Source organism: Oryx dammah, unplaced genomic scaffold (genome assembly GCF_014754425.2).
Source record: "Oryx dammah isolate SB20612 unplaced genomic scaffold, SCBI_Odam_1.1 HiC_scaffold_3, whole genome shotgun sequence".
Classification (NCBI taxonomy): domain Eukaryota; kingdom Metazoa; phylum Chordata; class Mammalia; order Artiodactyla; family Bovidae; genus Oryx; species Oryx dammah.
The window spans coordinates 83,522,632-83,545,183 of NW_024070187.1; the positions used below are offsets into that span (position 1 = coordinate 83,522,632).

At 37.2% G+C, this 22,552-nt stretch overlaps 1 protein-coding gene across 1 annotated transcript; it reads right to left on the reverse strand.

The window, feature by feature from the left end:
• Nucleotides 1-823: 823 nt before the first annotated feature.
• LOC120862192 (UDP-glucuronosyltransferase 2B4-like) lies at nucleotides 824-17,048 on the reverse strand. The gene is made up of 6 exons (XM_040238315.1): nucleotides 16,205-17,048; nucleotides 15,162-15,310; nucleotides 8,887-9,018; nucleotides 8,322-8,409; nucleotides 4,810-5,029; nucleotides 824-1,882 (listed from the first exon to the last, which is right to left on the reverse strand). The coding sequence occupies exons 1-6, from the start codon at nucleotides 16,932-16,934 to the stop codon at nucleotides 1,606-1,608; spliced, it is 1,596 nt and encodes a 531-aa protein (XP_040094249.1). The 5' UTR covers nucleotides 16,935-17,048; the 3' UTR covers nucleotides 824-1,605.
• Nucleotides 17,049-22,552: the final 5,504 nt, after the last annotated feature.

Consider the following 22,552-nt stretch of genomic DNA (forward strand, 5'->3'; position numbering starts at 1 on the left):
GCCTTCTTGATGGTCCAGCTCTCACAACCATATGTGACCACTGGGAAAACCATATCTGTCTACAAATGGTCTTTAATCACAGGTATTTCCACACTATACTTCCAGAAAAATAGTCCTGTCATATAATTTGTTTTACAAATCATCTATAGGAAAGTAGTTTATTGACTTAATTTCCATTTCATAAAGAATCAGTGACCATTGATACTTTTTATATGTCACTGGCCAGTTAACTTCTGTGAAATTCCTGTTCATATACTTCATATATTCATATTCATATGGGCTGGTGGACTTTTTTTTGGAGATTTGCAGTAGTTCTCATTGTACAGTGGACTACCAGTCCTTTTTCTGTTACATGTGTTGGAGTATGGATTTGAGAAAAATTATTTAAACCCATATGTGTGATTGAACAATACTGTCTACTAAGGCACCATATTAGTTCTGTTTTTCTTTAAAAATGTGTCAATTATTTAGGCAGCTTTCATGGAAAATTCAGTGGTAAATTTTTCTTATAATTCTCCAAGTGTCAATGCTTTATTTTATTTTTAAAATAAATTATACCTCAGGTTGATAAATGTTTGCCATATGATGTGGATAGTGATCTTCTTGACCAATAAGACAAGTATGCGTTCCTCAGCTGGACCACTTTGATTGTACACTGCTTTCCTGATGTTCAGTTTTCAGGAGTGTCTTAAGATTGCTTTCATTTGATTTATCTATTTCCATGAAATTTATGTAATTTTTGTATTCTGCTCATTGTTATTATGTCAGTCATAATGTGCCTAGGTTTATATACATACATATTCATGTGCATTTTGAGAAAATGAAAATTCAGTAAGACCATTTATTATATTATCTTAATATACAGTTGAGACCTACATCCATTATTGAAGGCTGAATATCGAAGCAAAAGAGATAAGGTGATTATTTTTAAAGGTGATGAGGAAAAAATAATTAGGTCAAAATATCAAAGATTTTCCAAAATATCTGTTTTTTTTTTTTTTTTAATAGGAAGCAGGTAGCAGAGTCTATATTTCTAATTCCATAAGAATTCCACTGGGAAATGAGTTAAACTGGATGAAGGCAAATGTTACATCATGGCTTTAGATAAGAAGTAATGGTGAGGCTGGATGCACAGTTAAAAAGCAAGAAGTGTTACTGGTCTCACAAATGAAACAAAAAGGTGAATCAACACAATAGCAAGATAAAACTATAAAATTCTGCATCAAAATTAAATTAAAATATTCTGGATATCTACAAAATAACATGAATACTATGAATAAACTTGTTGTTGCTGTGCACAATATGTGAAACATTGTTATATTCAACAATTTTTTGTATAATGTTTGAATTAAAATAAAAATGAATAAATAAAAATATGAATTTCAATATATAGTCATAGAGTTTTATTTTTATTTAACTTCCTCTGGCATGACATATTTCTACTCTTAAGCATAGAAAATCCCTTAAAAACTAATTTTGATCTGAGATGCTAAACTGAGACTAGCCATTTTGTCACAGGAGGATGGGAGCCTTAACTCCTTCCTGTTGGAATTAGCTAGAAGAGTTCCAGCTATGGGGCATATTTGCTTCAGGCCTCACATCCAGCTACTCCCTCTTCTTCTTTCCTGTTTTAAGAAACTTTCGGTAACAAAATAGATAACATTTTGTGATGACAAATGCAGCAGTTGCCACACATGCTAGCAGGAACCCAATCACATCCAGAGAATGGTACTGGTACCAGGTGAAGTTGTGGGCGGCTGGCCGCAGGTGCTTAGCTCCTTTGTGGCGCATGACAAACTCTATCCAGAAGACTGCTCTGTCAAGGGGCTTCATAGGCTGATCATGTTGAATGGTTGATAACCACATCACATTCTCTTTGTATCTGAAGAAAAATCAAATAGACATCAGTTTATAGAATGAACTAGAAAAGATAAGTATGAAACATTTTCATACAGATGGTAAAATTGAATGCTTCATAGAGTGGAAGAAATACAGATTATTTCCCTCAGAGTTGATTAGAGACCTTAGCTTATGTAATATGATTTATTAAATGCATAGGATTTCAATCTATGAAAAAAGAAAATTGAAAAGAGAAGTATTTGTAATTTAAGGAATGAATGAATTAAATCCCAAAGGCCAGAAAAGAGAAAGGAAATACATATTTTGAGTGTTCAAAGTTTGAACTATCCAGTAAGGAGTTGGTAATAGATTCGGTGGATAGATTTAAAAATACTATTATAATCCAGAAATAGGAGACATATCCATGATGAGATTCAGGGACACGTCCAGGCAGTGCTGGTCAGGAGTTGATGTTGACATCATATTAGTAGAGTAATATTTAGAAGTGTGGAAGTGAAGTGCCTTGGTTTGAATCTTAACTCTGCCTGCTTTTTTCATTGTCAAATGGAATGTTAGGAATAGTATCTTTTCTGATTATCTGGAGGAATAATACATTGATTCTTAGGGGTATTCTTGGGCTTCCCTCATAGCTCAGTTGGTAAAGAGTCTACCCTGGTTCGATTCCTGGGTCGGGAAGATCCTCTGGAGAAGGGATATGCTACCCACTCCCGTATTTGACCCACTCCAGTATTCTTGGGCTTCCCATGTGGCTCAGCTGGTAAAGAATCTGCCTGCAAAGTGAGAGACCTGCGTTTGATCCCTGGGTTGGGAAGATCCCCTGGAGAAGGGAAACACTACAAGGAGCCTGGAGTGTGAAATCAAGTGGGCTTTAGGAAGCATTAGTATGAATAAAGCTAGTGGAGATAATAGAATTTCAGCTGAACTATTTAAAATCCTAAAAGATGATGCTGTCAAAGTGCTGCACTCAATATGTCAACAGATTTGGGAAACTCAGCAGTGGCCACAGGACAGAAAAAGTCAGTTTTCATTCCAATTCCAAAGAAGGGAAATGCCAAAGAATGTTCAAGCTACCATACAGCTGTGTTTGTTTCACATATTAGCAAGGTTATAACCAAAATCCAGCTGAAGCTGGACTTCAGCAATGTGAACCAAGACTTCCAGATGTACAATCTGGGTTTAGAAAAGATAGAGGAACCAGAGATCAAATTGCCAACATTTGCTTTATCACGGAGAAAGCAAGTGAATTCCAGAAAAACATCTAGTTCTACTTAATTGACTACACTAAAGGCTTTGACTGTGTGGATCACAACAAAATGTGCAAAATTTTTAAAGAGATGGGAGTACCAGCCTACCTTACCTATCTCCTGAGAAACCTGTATGCAGGTCAAGAAGCAATAATTAGAACCAGACATGGAAAAATAGACTACTTCAAAATTGGGAAAGGAGTATCTCAAGGCTCTATATTGTCACCCTGCTTTTTTAACTTCTATGCTGAGAACATCATTTGAATTGACAGACTAGATGAATTACAAGCTGGAATCAAGATTGTCAGGAGAAACATCAACAACTTCATATATGCAGATGAGGTTACCACTCTAAGGGCAGAAAGAGAAGAGGAACTAAAGAGCCTCTTCATGAGGGTAAAAGAGGAGAGTGAAAAAGCTGATTTAAAACTCAACATTCAAGAAACTAAGATCATGGCACCAGGGCCCATCACTTCAAGGCAAATAGAAGGGGATAAAGTGAAAGCAGCGACTTAAAAAAGGCAGATTTTATTTTCCTGGGCTTCAAATTCACTGTGGATGGTGACTGCAACCACAAAATTAAAAGATGTTTGCTCCTTGGAAGAAAAGCTGTAACAAACTTAGACAGCATTTTAAAAAGCAAAGACATCACTTTGCCAACAAAGGTCTGTGTAGTAAAAGCTATGGTTTTTCCAGTAGTCATGTACAAGTGTGAGAGTTGGACCATAAAGAAGATTGAAGGCCAAAAAATTTATGTTTTTGAATTGTGGTGCTGGAGGAGACTCTTGAGAGTCCCTTGGACTGCAAGGAGATCAAGCCAACCAATCTTAAAGGACATCAACCCTGAATAGTCACTGGAAGGACTGATGCTGAAGCTGAAGCTTCAATACTTTGGCCACCTGATGCGAAGGGCAGACTCATTAGAAAAGACGCTGATGCTGGGAAAGATTGAAGGCCTGTTCTGTTTTTGAGAAAAGGGCAGGGATTCAGAAATATTTTTGTAATACAATAAGGAAAGACTATAAAGAAGTGCAAAGTGCAAGTGTTAGTTGTTCAGTCATGTCTGACTCTGTGCGACCCCACCAACTGTAGCCCACCAGGCTCCTCTGTCTATGGAATTCTCCAGGCAAGAATATTGGAGTGGGCTGCTATCCACTTCTTCAGGGGATCTTCCTGACACAGGGATTGAACCAGGTCTCCTGCATTGCAAGCAGATTCTTTACTTTCTGAGCTACCTGGGAAGTCCAAATGTAGTGGGAATTTTAGATGAATTATGTCATGGTGATTTATTAAAATTAAACCATCTTAGAAGAATTTAAAACATTTGTGGATTTTACATGCTGAAAGAAAGTATGCAGATGAGTTTTCATAGCATTCATGGTTCCCAACTTTAGCTTTGTTCTCAGTTCTTCCTCTTCATCCTTGTTACCTTTGAGGGATTCTTCACAATCTAATAAGTTCTTTCAAAATTTATCCACCATCCTTGAGTCTTTGACAAACCTTTTCCCCCCAACCATGTAAAAAACTTAAGGTGACACAGTAGGCTATTGTTGACTGTTTTCAAAACATTGAGCAAATCTTAATCCTCTGTTTTTATGTGACAACCCCTTACTGCCTCTCATGTCTTCCCAAGAGAACCTCTCTAGAAATAGTATATAGTAATATATATATGTATACATGTACATATACATATATATATACTCACGAAGGATTATTAATGACTTCGTTCATTGCATTAAGCAAATCTTTTGTTGACATTTTTTCGAAGTCCAATCTGACAGCTGTTCCCTTGGCCTTCATACGAGCGATGTTATCATGTTGATCAGCAAACAAAGGAATGCCCACCATAGGGATTCCATGGTAGATGGCCTCGTAAATGCCATTGGTTCCACCATGAGTTATAAAGGCTTTTGTTTTGGGATGACCTAGGATTGAATGAATTTCAGTAAAATTATTAATTGAGTCTTAGAAATAAAATGAATACTAGAAGGCACTGAAAGAAACAGTGTATTTTAGATAACAGATGATTATACACAGGAAAATTCATTTAAATTGTTATCAGAACTCTGAGCAAGAATCCACTAATTCTGCTGGAGAGGTTAAGTGAAGGCTTCCTAAAAGAAGAGCTTTGTCACTTGAACTTCATAAATTCAAGATTAGCAGGTAAACAAATTGAAAGAACATCTGGGTAAAAGAAACCACATGAACAACAATCACATCAAAACAAACAAACAGGGAGGGCATGTCAGAAATATAGTTTATAAAGAAATCTTGAAAACATTTAGTTTGATAGGAAGGGTGTCAAGTCCAAAGGAAGGGTAATACTAGTGGTCCTGGAAACCAAGGATGGAAAATCTATATTTTATCATAAATGTGTAATTTTTCAAGAAAAATGTGATACAAATGAAGTTACTTTTTAACAGGAACAGACTCACAGATTTAGAGAATGAATTCATTCTTATTGGGGGGAAGTGTGGGGTGGGAAGGGACAGACGGGGTTTTGGATTGACAGGTACAAAATGCTATATTTAAAATAGGTAACCAACAAGACTCTGTTATAAAATGAGATTTTATATATATATATTTTTTTCCAGTTCCTCTTTTTATTTCTTTTTAAAAATTTATTTATTTTAATTGGAGTTAATTATTTTACAATATTGTATTCATTTTGCCATACATCAACATGAATCTGCCACAGGTATACACGTGTTCCCCATCCTGAACCCCGCTCCCTCCTCCCTCCTCGTACCATCCCTCTGGGTCATCTCAGTGCACCAGCCCTAACCATCCAGTATCATGCATTGAACCTGGACTGGCGATTCATTTCATATATGATATTATACATTTATTATAGAAAATAGAGAACTACTGGTAATAAAAGATGAGCGCTTATGTTTTAGTAGCATTTAAAATATCCGTATAGATTCCTTTGTTGTGCAGAAGCTTTTAATTTTAATTAGATCCCATTTTTTAATTTTTGCTTTTATTTCCAGTATTCTGGGAGGTGGGTCATAGAGGATCCTGCTGTGATTTATGTTGGAGAGTGTTTTGCTTATGTTCTCTTCTAGGAGTTTTATAGTTTCTGGTCTTACATTTAGATCTTTAATCCATTTTGAGTTTATTTTTGTGTATGGTGTTAGAAAGTGTTCTAGTTTCATTCTTTTACAAGTGGTTGACCAGTTTTCCCAGTACCACTTTTTAAAGAGATTATCTTTACTCCATCATATATTCTTGCCTCCTTTGTCAAAGATAAGGTGTCCATAGGTGTGTGGATTTATCTCTGGGCTTTCTATTTTGTTCCATTGATCTATTTTCTGTCTTTGTGCCAGTACCATACTGTCTTGATGACTGTAGCTTTGTAGTAGAGCCTGAAGTCAGGCAGGTTGATTCCTCCAGTTCCATTCTTCTTTCTCAAGATTGCTTTGGCTATTAGAGGTTTTTGTATTTCCATACAAATTGTGAAATTATTTGTTCTAGCTCTGTGAAAAATACCGCTGGTAGCTTGATAGGGATTGCATTTAATCTGTAGATTGCTTTGGGTAGTATACTCATTTTCACTATATTGATTCTTCCATCCATGAACGTGGTATATTTCTCCATCTATTAGTGTCCTCTTTGATTTCTTTCACCAGTGGTTTATAGTTTTCTATATATAGGTCTTTAGTTTCTTTAGGTAGATATACTCCTAAGTATTTTCTTCTTTTTGTTGCAATGGTGAATGGAATTGTTTAATTTCTTTTTCTACTTTCTCATTGTTAGTGTATAGGAATGCAAGGGATTTCTGTGTGTTGAAGCAAGGTGAAAAGACAGCCTTTGGAATGGGAGAAAATAATAGCAAATAGAGCAACTGACAAACAACTAATCTCAAAAATATACAAGCAGATCCTGCAGCTCAATTCCAGAAAAATAAATGACCCAATCAAAAAATGGGACAAAGAACTAAATAGACATTTCTCCAAAGAAGACATACAGATGGCTAGCAAACACATGAAAAGATGCTCAACATCACTCATTATCAGAGAAATGCAAATCAAAACCACAGTGAGGTACCATTTCACACCAGTCAGAATGGCTGAGATCCAAAAGTCTACAAGCAATAAATGCTGGAGAGGGTGTGGAGAAAAGGGAACCCTCTTACACTGTTGGTGGGAATGCAAACTAGTATAGCCACTATGGAGAACAGTGTGGAGATTCCTTAAAAAACTGGAAATAGAACTGCCTTATGACCCAGCAATCCCACTGCTGGGCATACACACCGAGGAAACCAGAATTGAAAGAGATACATGTACCCCAATGTTCATCACAGCACTGTTTATAATAGCCTGGACATGGAAGCCACCTAGATGTCCATCAGCAGATGAATGGATAAGAAAGCTGTGGTACATATACACAATGGAGTATTACTCAGCCATTAAAAAGAATACATTTGAATCAGTTCTAATGAGATGGATGAGACTGGAGCCGATTATACAGAGTGAAGTAAGCCAGAAAGAAAAACACCAATACAGCATACTAACACATATATATGGAATTTAGTAAGATGGTAATGATAACCCTGTATGTGAGACAGCGGAAGAGACACAGATGTATAGAACAGTCTCTTGGACTCTGAGGGAGAGGGAGAGGGTGGGATGATTTGGAAGAATGTCATTGAAACATGTATAATATCATATAAGAAATGAATCACCAGTCTAGGTTCGATGCAGGATGCAGGATACTTGGCGCTGGTGCACTGGGATGACCCAGAGAGATAGTACTGGGAGGAAGGTGGGAGGGGGGTTCAGGATTGGGAACACATGTACACCCGTGGTGGATTCATGTTGATGTATGGCAAAACCAATACAGTATTGTAAAGTAAAATAAAAAAATAAAAAATAAAAAAAATATCCCTATAGAGCAGACAAGTGTAAAGAGAGTGTTCAGAGACAGAACAACAATCCACAAACTTATTTACAATTTCACTGTGAGAAGTAATTACAGTTAAAATAAAGATATTTGATTTGGGCCATAAGAAAGTAATTGTGTGTAATGAAATGAGAATTTTTTATATTTTCTTTTTTTTTTTTTCTCCTAAGGCTGGAAATAACAATGAGGAAGTAACTTTTTCTTTTTGAGTTTTTCAATAGTAAATACTCAATAAGTTTGTTTCATGTTGAAGTACTATCAGTCTGCTCAGCTCTTATTCTTGTTTTTAATATTTGTTCTACCAAGTCTCACCAAGAAGGTCGTTCTGGGGGATCCAGTCATAGAGCCGAGTATTAGGCCCTAAGGTGTCCGGTTTTTTGCCGCTGTACCTCCATAACACCTGTTAGAGTAAAGGAAATACCTTATTACATAACTTAAATTTCACAGTTCTAGCATTAGAATTTTGTACAGGTTTAAAGACATCTAGATAAATGTCTTGTGTATGACAGATAAGGAAATAAGGATCAGAGATTTTAAGTAAAAACTACTAATGCATTGGCCTGAACAAGTATGCACACATTTTACATACTTAATTGTTATGTTAAATCAAGTATGGCTGGCAATCAGATTTCCCACATGATGCCATAGACAAACGAGATTTTCCTTGACAAATTTAACTATTTAAAAATTGTTAGGTGGTCTTGATTCTATTGTCAAAATATTAGTGGCAAATTACTAATAATCTACACATTTATTTTGAGATAAGTTGGAGCTATGATAATAGTTTATTTTTCTTGTAGGATATATTTGTAATCAGATCTTTTAATTATTTAAGAGACCCATTAAATAGTTGACACTTTAAAATTACTATATGTACCTTTTGTGGAATCTGGGCAAGGGCTGATGCAATTGTATTGGCTCTTTCTTCTGTCATGTTAGTGATCATTGACCCCAAAGTAAACACCACAATACCATTTTCTCCAGAGCTCTGGACAAACTCTTCCATTTCCTATAAAAAAGAATTTGCTCCATCACAAAAGAGCAACAACATAGCACACATTACTTAAAGGGTCCCTGCTGCTGCTGCTGCTAAGTTGCTTCAGTCGTGTCCGACTCTGTGCGACCCCATAGACGGCAGCCCACCAGGCTCCCCCGTCCCTGGGATTCTCCAGGCAAGAACACTGAAGTGGGTTGCCATTTCCTTCTCCAATGCATGAAAGTGAAAAGTGAGAGTGAAGTCGCTCAGTCGTGTCTGACTCTTCACGACCCCATGGACTACAGCCTACCAGGCTCCTCTGTCCATGGGATTTTCCAGGGAGAGAAAATCTAATCTTTTGAAGAATTATTAGAGTAGTGGCTTTTTTAAAAGTGTAGTAAAATACACGTAAGATAAATTTGCCATCTTAATCACTCCTAAACGATTCAGTCAAGTCAAGTCAAGTGTTAGTCAAGTCAAGTGTTAGTCACTCAGTCATGTCTGACTGTGACCCCATGGACTGTATCCTGCCAGGCTCCTCTGTCCATGGAATTCTCCAGGCAAGAATACTGAAGTGGGTTGCCATTCCATTCTCCAGGGGGATCTTCCTGATCCAGGGATTGAACCCTGGATTGTCTTCTGCATTGCAGGCAGATTCTTTATCAGATGAGCTACCAGGGAATCCCTTATGGTTCAGTAGTGTTAAGTATATTCATGTTGTGCAGCCAGTCTCCAGAAGTCTTCATCTTGAAAGACTGAAAGTCTGATCCCACTAAGAAACTCCATTTTCCTCCTTTTCCAGCCTCTGGCAAACTTCAGTTCTCTCTATGTTTCTACAAATTTGATTAGTCTAGATACCTTGTATAAGTTGAATTATTTAGTATTTGAATTTTTGGACTGTCTTATTTCATTTAAAGTTCACCCATGTTGTGCCCTGTGTCATATTTACTTTTAATGGCTGAATAATGTTTTATTGTTTATAAATACCACATTTTGTTTATGGATTTATCTGTTGATAGATACTTGAGTTGCTGCACTCCTTTGGCTCTAGTGGATAGTGCTCATGCTCATGGTGTGCAAATAACTCATTGGGATCCTCATTTCAATTCTTTTTGGATATATGCCCAGAAGAGGAATTGCTGGATCATATGGACATTTATTTTTTGAGGAAACTCCACAATGTTTTAAGTAATGGTTTTTTTTTTTTTTTCCACCAGACCTAATTTCCGAGGTCCTTTGGAAGGAGATGTGTCATACAAGGTCAATTTTTTCTATTGTGTTTATTTGTGCACTTGTGTGTATGTACAAGCAAGAAATGAGATAGAGCCAGTACACAGTAGTGATGAGACTCTTTGCAGTCCTAAGGACTGTAGCCCACCAGGCTTCTCTGTCCATGGGAATTCTCCAGGCCAGAATACTGGAGTGGTTTGCCATGCCCTCCTCCAAGGGGTTTTCCCAACCCAGAGATTGAACCCAGGTCTCCAGCATTGCAGGTGGATTCTTTACCATCTTAGCCACCAGTGATGAGGAGATGCTTTTAAACAATTGCTGTTTAGACTAAGACTACTCTTAGACTCAGACTCTTCATCTACAATGTTATTAATTATCCATGCAGAATTATTTTAGCATAGTCATTCACATTTCATTTCCATGGCTATTAGCACTGAAAAAATATTATGATTAGAATCACTTTATGTCTGTCATTCTATAGCTCTATAATCCTTATTTTAAACTTTGTCACAGTTTTCCTAACTCTCTATATATTACTTATCAGTGACAGTGAGGAGTCTGGTATTGTAGTTTGAAGTTTCTGTGAAACAGTCTGATGAGGACTATTTATAATCCAACAGTCTCATACTATGAGATCTTTTATAACCCAGATGTGTACTTGTGTACTCACATATTTGAATAACCTTATCGCTGGTTTTGTTTACATATGACATCCTTTGCCATGAACTCATTTTGTGTAATTGATGTCACAGTAGCATGTGCTATGTGAAATGGCTTTGAGGGACCATCATCATCATTACCTCACTGAGTTTCCCAGGGAGCCAGTTTCCCTTTTCCACAGTGTGAGAAGCACCTCAGGGCTTTCTGCAGCAGAGATCTGGTCACTTTTTGAGCAGTCCCCATCAAACTAAACACAGTTCCTGGAGAAGCTCTATTCACTTGGAATTGTTTCATAATTATTTTGTCACTTTAAATAAATTTAAAATAAAAAGATCATACATCATGGTAAAGTGGGCTTTATAAAAAAAATTACAGAAATTTTCTGAGATTCTAATAATGAATGGAAAAGTTAGGAGTTTGATGGAACAGTTTCTTTATATAATGAAATCTTCACAATCATTGGCTTGGATTTAAATCTTGTTTTCAACTTAATAACAACAGCTACTATTAATTAGTTATCATTATCCTACTATTAATCTTTTCTTTTTTCTTATTCCCCTCCCCCTTCCCTCCCCTCCTACTAACACTATCATTGCTGCTGCTGCTGCTGCTGCTGCTAAGTCACTTCAGTCGTGTCCGACTCTGTGCAACCCCATAGATGGCAGCCCACCAGGCTCTGCCGTCCCTGGGTATACTCTATCACTATCTATATATTATGTATCTATATATTATATATCACTATATAACAGTATCACTACTACTACTATAACACTAACACTATTCCTGAAATTAGAATGGGAAAATCTTTTTTTTTTTTTTAATTTTACTTTACAATACTGTATTGGTTTTGCCATACATCAACATGAATCTGCCACGGGTGTAAAAATTAGGATTTGTTAGCACAGAACTTCACTAATCTCATCTCAGTCTTTGAATATTATGAAAGTTGCAAATGATTGGAAATTCACAGGGAGACTGAACTTTATTTAAAAAAAAAATCAATTTAATTTTTTCACCAGCAAGGGGAAGACAAAAGGAACTCTTAAGAAATCACAAAGTAGTTAGCTAAAAATTGTTTCTTCTTATTTATGTCTTGAAAGTGAAAGTGAAGTTGCTCAGTCGTGTCCAACTCTTTTGAACTGTAGCCTACCAGGCTCCTCCCTCCATGGGATTCTCCAGGCAAGAGTACTGGAGTGGGTTGCCATTTCCTTCTCCAGGGGATCTTCCCGAACCAGGGATCGAACCCTGGTCTCCTGCATTCCAGGCAGACACTTTAACCTCTGAGCCACCAGGGAAGTCCATTTATGTCTTAAGTAAATTTAAATGAGATCATATCAATTTAAAACATTAGATTCTTGCATACCTTCATAAGGAATTCTTTGTAATTTTAAAGTATGGGAAGTTTTCAGATTCAAGAGATGCAAATTATTTGCTCTTTAGGGTCTGTGCAGAATTTATGGTTCTTCTACATGCAGTTTATATTTTTCCTGTGCTCATTCTTTTACCTGTGATGTTGAAATGCACATTCCTAAAGGGAGCTTTACTGAGCTTTCCTTTAGCGTAGGTGTATACACAAAACAATTGGCCTAATAAACGTAGTGATCTTTTTTAATCTGTAAATTGTAAAACCCTGGGACTGCAAATGAAGAATGGTTTAAATGTTGATGTGAAAGCTAGGAAGTGCTGAATTTGACTGTAAAAAACTGTTAAGTCATACGTTTATATTGTTGAAGAATGGTCTTTTTTAGCTAGAGCCCTGGTGAAGAGCTGCAATCCTTTGAAAAGAATTTTAGCATTTCATCTTGGTTATCTGATAGTCCAATCTTAAAAATATTCTTAACATTAAAAACTTTTAAATTAAATGTTTTAAATTATATTTTAACTTAAATTTTATTAAATGTGGTGATGGTGGTGGTGGTGAAGTCACTCAGTCGTGTCTGACTCTTTGTGACCCCATGGACTGTAACCTACTAGGTTTCTCCATCCATGGGATTCTCCAGGCAAGAATACTGGAGTGGATTGCCATTTCCTTCTCCAGGGGATCTTCCTGACCCAGGGATCGAACCGGAGTCTCCTGCATTGCAGGCAGATGCTTTAACCCATTTAATTACTTTTATTTTTTAATTAAAAAACTTAAACAACTCCTTGGGATATATACTTTCTAGGACTTTGCTAGATTATATTGATATAATCTTGATGTATTGGAAAACCAGTTTCCATAGTTTAGAAATTAGATCCAAGTGGCTGGTACACATTGGGTTATTGACAGTATGGAATAGCAACAAAATGAAAACGATTACAGTAGTTAATATTTCTTTTGACTCACTGAATAAGTGCCAGAGGCATTTGTTTCATACTAACAAATATTTTCCCCCACATCAATATGAAGTTGATTCTATTATAAGAATTAGTGTGGTCATATCTCTATGAATATCATAGTCTAGTTTTGCATCATTGTTGCCTGTAATTCACAACAAACTGCTAAATGGTGTCCCTTTCCACTCTTGCCCCTTTACAAGGCAACCCAGTGACTAAATCTTGTGTGTGATTTTTTTTGGTAATGTGATCATCTCTCTCCTTCTTTTTACCTATTTAGTTTTCTTCCTAATTCTCCTACTAGATGCTTCAGTTCAGTTCAGTTACTCAGTCCTGTCCGACTCTTTGTGACCCCACAGACTGCAGCATGCCAGGCTTCCCTGTCCATCACCAACTCCTGGAGTCCACCCAAATACATGTCTATTGAGTCGGTGATGCCATCCAACCATCTCATCCTCTGTCATCCGCTTCTCCTCCTGCCCTCAATCTTTCCCAGCATCAGGGTCTTTTCAAATGAGTCAGCTCTCCACATCAGGTGGCCAAAGTATTGGAGTTTCAACTTCAAACATCAGTCCTTCCAATGAACATTCAGGACTTATTTCCTTTAGGACGGACTGGTTGGATCTCCTTGCAGTCCAAGGGACTCTCAAGAGTCTTCAACACTGCAGTTCAAAAGCATCAATTCTTCGGTGCTCAGCTTTCTTTATAGTCCAACTCTCATATCTATAAATGACTACTGGAAAAACTATAGCCTTGACTAGACAGACCTTTGTTAACAAAGTAATGTCTCTGCTTTTCAATATACTGTCTAGGCCGGTCATAACTTTTCTTCCAAGAAGTAAGCATCTTTTAATTTCATGGCTGCAGTCACCATCTGCAGTGATTTTGAAGACCCCCCACCCCCAAAATAAAGGCTGCCACTGTTTCCCTGTCTATTTGCCATGAAGTGATGGGACCAGATGCCATGATCTTAGTTTTCCGAATGTTGAGCTTTAAACCAACTTTTTACTCTCCTCTTTGACTCTCATCAAGAGGCTCTTTAGTTCTTCTTCGCTTTCTTCCATAAGTGTGATGTCACCTGCATATCTGAGGTTATTGATATTTCTCCCGGCAATCTTGATTCCAGCTTGTGCTTCATCCAGCCCAGCATTTCTCATGATGTACTCTGCATATAAGTTAAATAAGCAGGGTGACAATATACAGCCTTGATGTACTCCTTTTCCTTTCTGGAACCAGTCGGTTGTTTCTTGGTTACTTGTCTCTAACTCACCTCTCTGTCATCATCATCTGTCTCTTTACTCAATCTCTTCACATTTAAACTAATCTTGGACTTCTTTGGTACTGTCATTACTATACTACCAGCTTTCCTTTTGAGTCTTCCTCCATACCTGCCCTATCTCTTCTACTTATTCCTGAACATCCTTCAGATCTCAATCTTAATATCAGTACTTCAGAGACACTTTCTATAATTCATGCTGGATGTTTCCTTATTATTGTGGTCTTCCTTTATTATAACAATTTTCACACAATTTTTTTTTACTTATTGGTATTCTATGTTTCCAGTAGAGTGGCAGGTGGCAGAAACTGTATCTACACCATTTCTCTGCATATTAGCACTTACTTCTAGAATATGCTAGTCATTTTAAAAATTATTCTTTTTATTTTATAATTCTTCTAAATATCATTCTTTATAATGTGCTGAATAATGAAGGTCATATTTTTACTGCCATATTCTAAAATTCTCCCACTGATCCCACTTTATTCTGTATTGATACTGAAATTTAGATACTTATGTGGCTATAGAAATAAATAAATGAGTTTCTAACTGGCAAGTCACATTATCTAGCATCTGACATTATCTAGCATCCCACATCTCTCTCATTGTAACTGAGCATTCTAAATAAATAATATAGGATTATTATTATCAAAAATGCAATGTAAACAAAAGAAAATAAACAGGAATAGGTAACCTTAGGCAGGGGTTTGGCAGGTTTGCAGTGAAGGCCTCCAACAAATTCAAAATTTGGTAGTAGTGGGTGAGGAAATTGAAAATCCCAGTAGGTTCTAATGAGCCACATTTCAGCTTTTCCCATTGTCTCTGATAATGTAGTCTGTCTTCCTACAAAGAAAAGCAAAAAAAAAAAAAAACAACAGTTAGATGAAATGATAATATTGTCATGTGAATACATTAGCTAATGTTTTGAAAGGAGCTTGGAATGATATAGTCAAAGATATTTGAAAGTGTCTGTAATCTGGTAAAGCAAATAAACATGTATGTGTATAGTACATTACTTCCCTGGTGGCTCAGTGGTAAAGAATCCACCTGTCAATGCAGGAGTCATGGGTTCAACTTCTGAGTTGGGAAAATACCCTGGAGAATAAAATGGCAACCCACTCAAGTATTCTTGCCTGGGGAGTCCCATGGATGGAGGAGCCTGGCATGCTGCAGTCCATGGGGTTGCAAACAGTTGGACCCAACTTAATGACTAAACAACAACAATGGCATATAATATCATATTGTATCATATCATATCATATCATATCATATCATATCATATCATATCACACTATATAATACAACATAACATAATACAGAAGCCGAGGTACACAAATAGAAAAAAAAAATTCTAAATGCTACCTAGATACTTGTGCTACAGATATTTGTGTATTTCAATTTATCTGTCTTCCTTTATTGAGACATTTTATGAGGGTTCTAGTGACTTTTTTTACATTAAAAAAGGAAGTTCAGTTATATGGATATATAACTGCTTGGAAAGTACCTAAGTGCTTCAGATTTGTGGTTTATGACTTCCTGGAGTGTCTGGACAAGTAATGGGTAACAGAGTTATACCTTATTCTATAATTTAATATTTTCATATACTTATTAGATAATTTTATATTTTCATTTTGTCATTCCACTTATGAGACAAAGTTTTGTGACTTTATACAAATTCATTTTCCAAGGCACTAGGAAAGTTAAGACTTCACACTACCAATTAAAAACATGACTTACCTAGTACTTCACTGTAAAATTGATTCCATTTCTTCTCATTAAATGTCTGGAACCAAAAGTCAAAATAAAGTACATATATCATATTTTTTACCCTCTCCACGAATGTCATTTGATCACTTAATTCTGACATAGTAACAGGTACATAGGATGGTGGGAGTGAAAGGCCCCCACTATACTTTTCAATTGAAAAACCAGGAGAGAAGCGGAGACTGTACACAAAAGGTACTTTAAGTATCTCAGCTAGCAGTTCGCCACAGGGTCCAATGGCATCTGCAAGAAGGATATCAAAGCTTGATTCCTGTAGTTTTGTTATAAGTTTCTTGTTTGAAACAACTTCTTTACACATCTTCATGGCCACATCAGAATATTTCCAAAATAAACTTTGTAATGCTGAGAAATATGAAAAAAATGAATCTTTTTCCATATATGTCCATTTCTCAAGCAAATCCTTGAAGATATACTCAAAATCATCTTTAGTTAAAGATACAGGGAAATTCTCATATTTGATACCAAATTCTTTTCTGGTATTAATAAAAATGGAAGCTGAAGATGTCATAACAGTCACCTCATGACCCCTTGAGACCAATTCATCAAGAATTGTCTTTATATTCATCCAATGACTAAATTCCACTGGCCACACCAGCACCTTTCCGCAATTTCCAGAGTTGAAGTAGCAAGTCAGCTGTAGCAGCAGCAGAAACGAGAGCCATTTCATAGTCATCATATTCATATGCAGAACTTTTCAAAAATTACTATATCCTTTTGCCACTGTTCATGTTTATATCCAAGGAGAAATTGATCAGGATGTTAAATTATAACTCCTATGCCTCTAGTAGTGACTTTATATGAGCAGTCAGCAGTTGTGGAAAGCAAATGAAATGGTAAAGTGTAGAATAGTTCATGTTTATACAATGTGTTTAATATTGTTTTCTCAATGCTGTCACACATCCAAAAAGCAAAGATCTTGCACATACAGATCAATTATATTGTGTAAGAGAGAAGACTAGTGTAAAAACAAAAGCAAGTGAGAGTTTCTCCTATCTGCAGTCTCCTTGACATGGAATTAGAGATAAGGAGACAGCAACAAGATGGAAACTTAGGAATTTCTGACCCTTGTATACCTTACAAAAACAACAAAAACAAATAAATGAACACTTATAAACTAATGTAATTTACTTTGGGAAACTTCTGGACTGCAATGAAGAAGTTTCAGAAGCTCTGCAGATTGCAAAACCTGAGGATGACTGTGCAGAAAAGCTTAGAAAGATTTTACCTCCATTATCCTATCCTCTAGTTCAGAGGAACTTGGAACCAGCAGAGATTCCTTCAAAGGGATTTCATCCCATGGGGAAAAGGACAGCAAGAGAATCCTAGTAAGTCTCACCATCATAGATGTGTGCAGATTTTAGCTACTGAAGTCTTCTTAGCTACTATTAGCTACTTCTTAGCTACTTTTAGCTACTATTACACAGTCTTCACCAGCACTGATTCCATTTGACAGAGCTGCTCAGAGTCCTTGCTTTTGGATCTTTCCTGAGGCTGGAAATGTCACTGTGGTGAGACCTGACCTTGTGGCCCCATCACTCCTGTACCCTGCTTGCCATGGATGAGATGTCATAGTGCTTTGATTTCTACGAGATTGGAACTGTTGCTCTGTGCCTTGCCCCCTGGTACTAAGTTAGTGCTTTGTCTGGCCATAACTAGGGCAATGCTGCTATTTCTTTGGACCTAACACTGTATTCCTAGTTGTGGCTTTGAATGGCCATTACCTAGGTTGAGCTGCTGCTATTTTACATACTATTTCTGGGTCCTAAGTCAGAATGGTTTTAGCCTATCATTGCTGGGGTAAAGTGCTGCTTAAAACTCAACATTCAAAAAACTAAGATCATGGCATCTGGTCCCATCATTTCATGGCAAATGGGGAAAAATAGAAACAGTGGCAGATATTTAATTTCTTGGGCTCAAAAATCACTGTGGATGGTGACTGCAGCCATGAAATTAAAAGACACTTGCTCCTTGGAAGAAAAGTTATGACAGACCTAGATAGCATATTCCAAAACAGAGATATCACTTTGCTGACAAAGGTCTATATAGTCAAAGCTATGGTTTTTCCAGTCGTCATGTGCAGATGTGAGAGTTGGACCATAAAGAAGGCTGAGTGCCTTCAAACTGATGCTTTCAAACTATGGTGCTATAGAAGACTCTTGATATCCCTTGAATAGCAAGGAGATCAAACCAGTCAATCCTAAAGGCAATCAACCCTGAATATTTATTGGAAGAACTGAGACTGAAGCTGAAGCTCCAATATTTTGGCCACCTGAAATGAAGACCCTGATGCTGGGAAAGATTGAGGGCAGGATGAGAAGAGAGTGACAGAGGACGAGATGGTTGGATGGCATCCTCAATTTAATAGACTTGAGTTTAAGCAAACTCTGGGAAATAGTGAAGGATAGAGAAACCTGGAGTGTTGCTTGCTGTTCACTGGATTGCATAGTTAGTTGGACATGACTGAGTGAGTGAACAGCAACGACAAAGTGCTACTACTCTGTTCCTCACCCTGGGTCCTAGTCAGGGTTCTGATCCACAATTACTATGGCCACACTGCTGGGGCTCTGCATCCCACACCATGGATTTGACCTGTGGCCTTAATAGGCCATCACAGGGAACATGTTGCTGCTCCTCTGAGACTTTCACTAGGGCCAGAATTGGAATCTTGGCCCATCATCCCCAGGCTTTGCTGCTACAGAACCCTGGACCCCAAGGACCTAAGCCATTGTTGAACCCTGTCATCTCAGGGCCTATAATACCACTGACTCCCCCCAATATATTATCTATATGTCAAATGTCTAGGACTAGAGTTATATAATGGAAAAGGCAATGGCACCCCACTCCAGTACTCTTGCCTGGAAAATCCCATAGGCGGAGGAGCCTGGTGGGCTGCGGTCCGTGGGGTTGTGAAGAGTCGGACACGACTGATCGACTTCACTTTCACTTTTCACTTTCATGCATTGGAGAAGGAAATGGCAACCCACTCCAGTGTTCTTGCGTTGAGAATCCCAGGGACAGGGGAGCCTGGTGGGCTGCCATCTATGGGGTCACATAGAGTCAGACATGACTGAAGTGACTTAGCAGAAGCAGCAGAGTTATATACATTTTTTACATGCTTGCTTTTTATGTTTATTAAGAGAAGGAAGGAGACGATATATGTACTTACACTGTCTTGTGTCTTCATCAGCACATTTGCTTTAACGTGGAGATTAGAATTGCAATCTAGGTTTATTTTCTTCAGTTTGAAGAATTCCCTTCAGTTCTTCCTATAGGGCAGATTTCCCAGAAATGATATTTTTTTTGGTAGGACAAGGCAGGGGAGAGGTATATCTATCTTTTGCTCTCCTTTTTGAGAGGTAGTTTGCTTTATACAGAACTTTGGTTGACAGTTTTGTCTCTCAGCACTTTGAGTATGTCATCCCACTGCCAGAGAACATCCAAAGTTTCTTTTTTTTATAATGATATCATTGTGGTCTATTTTACTTTCATTTTCTTTATCTTTCTAAAATTAAAAAAAATTGTTCATATTTATTCAGTTTGCCTGCACTGAGCCGTCTTTGCTTTGTTTGCTTCAGGCTTTCTCTAGTTGCAGCTAGTGGGGGTTACTCTGCGTTTTAGTGTGCATGCTTCTCGTTATGGTGACTTCTCTTATTGCAGACACAGGTTCTAGGGGGATGGGCTTCAGCAGTTGCAGTACTCGGGCTCAGTAGTTGCGATGTGTGGGCTCTACTGTGCCACCAGGGAAGTCCTCCATCATTTTTTTTTTTAACTTTTTATTTTATATCGGAGTGTGACTGATTAACAATGTTGTGATAATTGCAGGTGGATGGCCAGGGGACAGAACCATATACACGCATGTATCCATTCTCCCCCGGCCTCCTCTCCCATTCAGGCTGCCACATAACATTGAACAGAGTTCCCTGTGCTATACAGTAGCACCTTGTTGGTTATCCATTTTAGGTATAGGAGTGTATACATGTTGATCCCCAACCCCCTATGTCTTCCCCCTGTTCTTTCCCTCTGGCAACTATATGTTTATTTTCTAATTCTGTGAGTCTGTTTTCTAAATAAGTTCATTTGTATAATTTCTTTTTAGATTCCACATATAAGGGATGTCATATGCTATTTCTCCTTCTTTGTCTGATTTCACTTTGTCATACTTCACTCAGAATGACAATCTCTAGTTCCATCCATCCATATAGCTGCAAATGGCATTATTTCATTCTTTTTAATGGCTGAGTAATAGTCCATTGTATATATGTACCATATTTTCTTAAATTTTCCTCTGTCAATGAACATTTAGGTTGCTTCCATGTCTTGGCTATTGTTAACAGTGTGAGCATCATTGTTTCTGATGAGATACAAATAATGTCTTATTGGTGTTCACAAGTATGGATGAATTTCTTTTATGCTTCAACATTTTCTGTCTTCAGTTTTAAACATTTCACTGGTGTCTGTGTATGGCTCTCTCTGTTTATCCTACTTGGAATTGACTGAACAATTGGGATAGGTAGATAAATGCTTTTCATCATATTTGGAATATTTTCAGGCATTATTTTTTAAAATACTGTTCCATGCACTCCCATTTTGTGTATGTTAACAAACACTTCATGCTGCTGCTGCTGTGTCACTTCAGTCGTGTCCAACTCTGTACGATAGACATATTTAAAAAATGGGAAAATGTGATCTGCATCAGGGAAAAAGCAGGCAATATGATCTGCCTATGAGAAGAACTAATGATTGGCTCTAACACAGAAAAACTTCAAAGTAGTTTTGAAGAAATTTTGAATGGCATTCCTATTGTGTGTGTGTTACTGGGCTTAATTATGTCCCACAGATTTCGATACTTCTGCTCCTTTCTCTTCATTCATTTTTCCCATTGTTCCTTGGATTTTATTAGCTTAATGATTGATATTCAAGTTTGCAGGCTTTTTTAAAATCAGCTTTTTCAAAGCTATTGTTTACATCCTCTAGTGAATTATTTCATATATTTTAATTTTCAACTTCAAAATTTCCATGTTTTACTTTTGTAAAATATGAATTCTATCTCTTGCTTAAAGACTATCAGATGGAACATGGTCATTATAACTTTTTTACTTTTTAAGCATGGTTTCCTTAAAGTAGATGAGGACTTCCAATAATTAATCCATTTCTTCTAAGTTGACAAGTTTGTTGAAACATAACGACAGTCTCTTATAGTCATTTATATTTTTATTTTAGTTTCTATATAATTTATTTAAAATCTTGTTTTTGTGAAAGTTTCCCTTAAGTCACTGAATCCATTGACAATAGCTATTTTGAAAATTTTCCCTGTTAGAGCCAATTGTCAGTTCCCATCACAGGCAGATACTATTGCCTGTTTTTTTCCACACTAAGGTGATATTTTTCTATTTCTTTATATGTCTTCTGAAGTGTTTGTTAAAAAACTGTAACTTTTAGATAATAGAGAACTCTGAATACTAGTCCTCTCCAGTTCCAGATACTGTTACTATTATTTTTTAGTGACTGAATAGACTATTTTAGTGAAGTTTGCTTTTCCAACAGTGTAAAGGCTCTGATATGGCTACATGGAGGGGGCAGCTTTGGCATACTCACATTCCCTGGGGTAATAGTGGTTTTACTAGGGCACTCCTTCTGCCTCTTTTCTTACTGTGAGCCTTCACCATCTGACTCACTGGAAAAGACCCTGATGCTGGGAAAGTTTGAAGGCAGGAGGAGAAAGGGACGACAGAGGATGAGATGGTTGGTTGGCATCACCGACTTGATGGACATGAGTTTGAGCAAGCTCTGGGAGTTGGTGAAGGAGAGGGAAACCTGGTGTACTGTGGTTCATGGGGTTGCACTGTTGGGCATGACTGAGCAACTGAACTGACTGAGTCTTCACCATTTTTTGAGGGATTATGCTATAGTTTTTTTTTTTTTTTTTAAGTAACATCTTGGTAGTATAAATAGCTCCAGCATCTGACCCCAAGAGTTCAGGGTGTTTGACAGGGAAACTTTTGGAAGTCAGTATCTAAGATATGTTCTGAACTCAGGAGTGCTCTTCTTAACTGTGTTTTTCTCTAGTTTTCTCTAATAAACTTGCTTTCCAATGGTTTAGCTTGTATCTACCATGAAGCAGGTATAGAGCAGGGCAAAGGCTTGCAGAATTTTATCTAGAGAATGCACTGGTCGTAGCAAACACCCTCTTCCAACAACACAAGAGATTACTCTACACGTGGACATCATCAGATGGTCAATACTGAAATCAGATTGATTATATTCTTTGCAGCCAGTGATGGAGAAGCTCTATACAGCCAG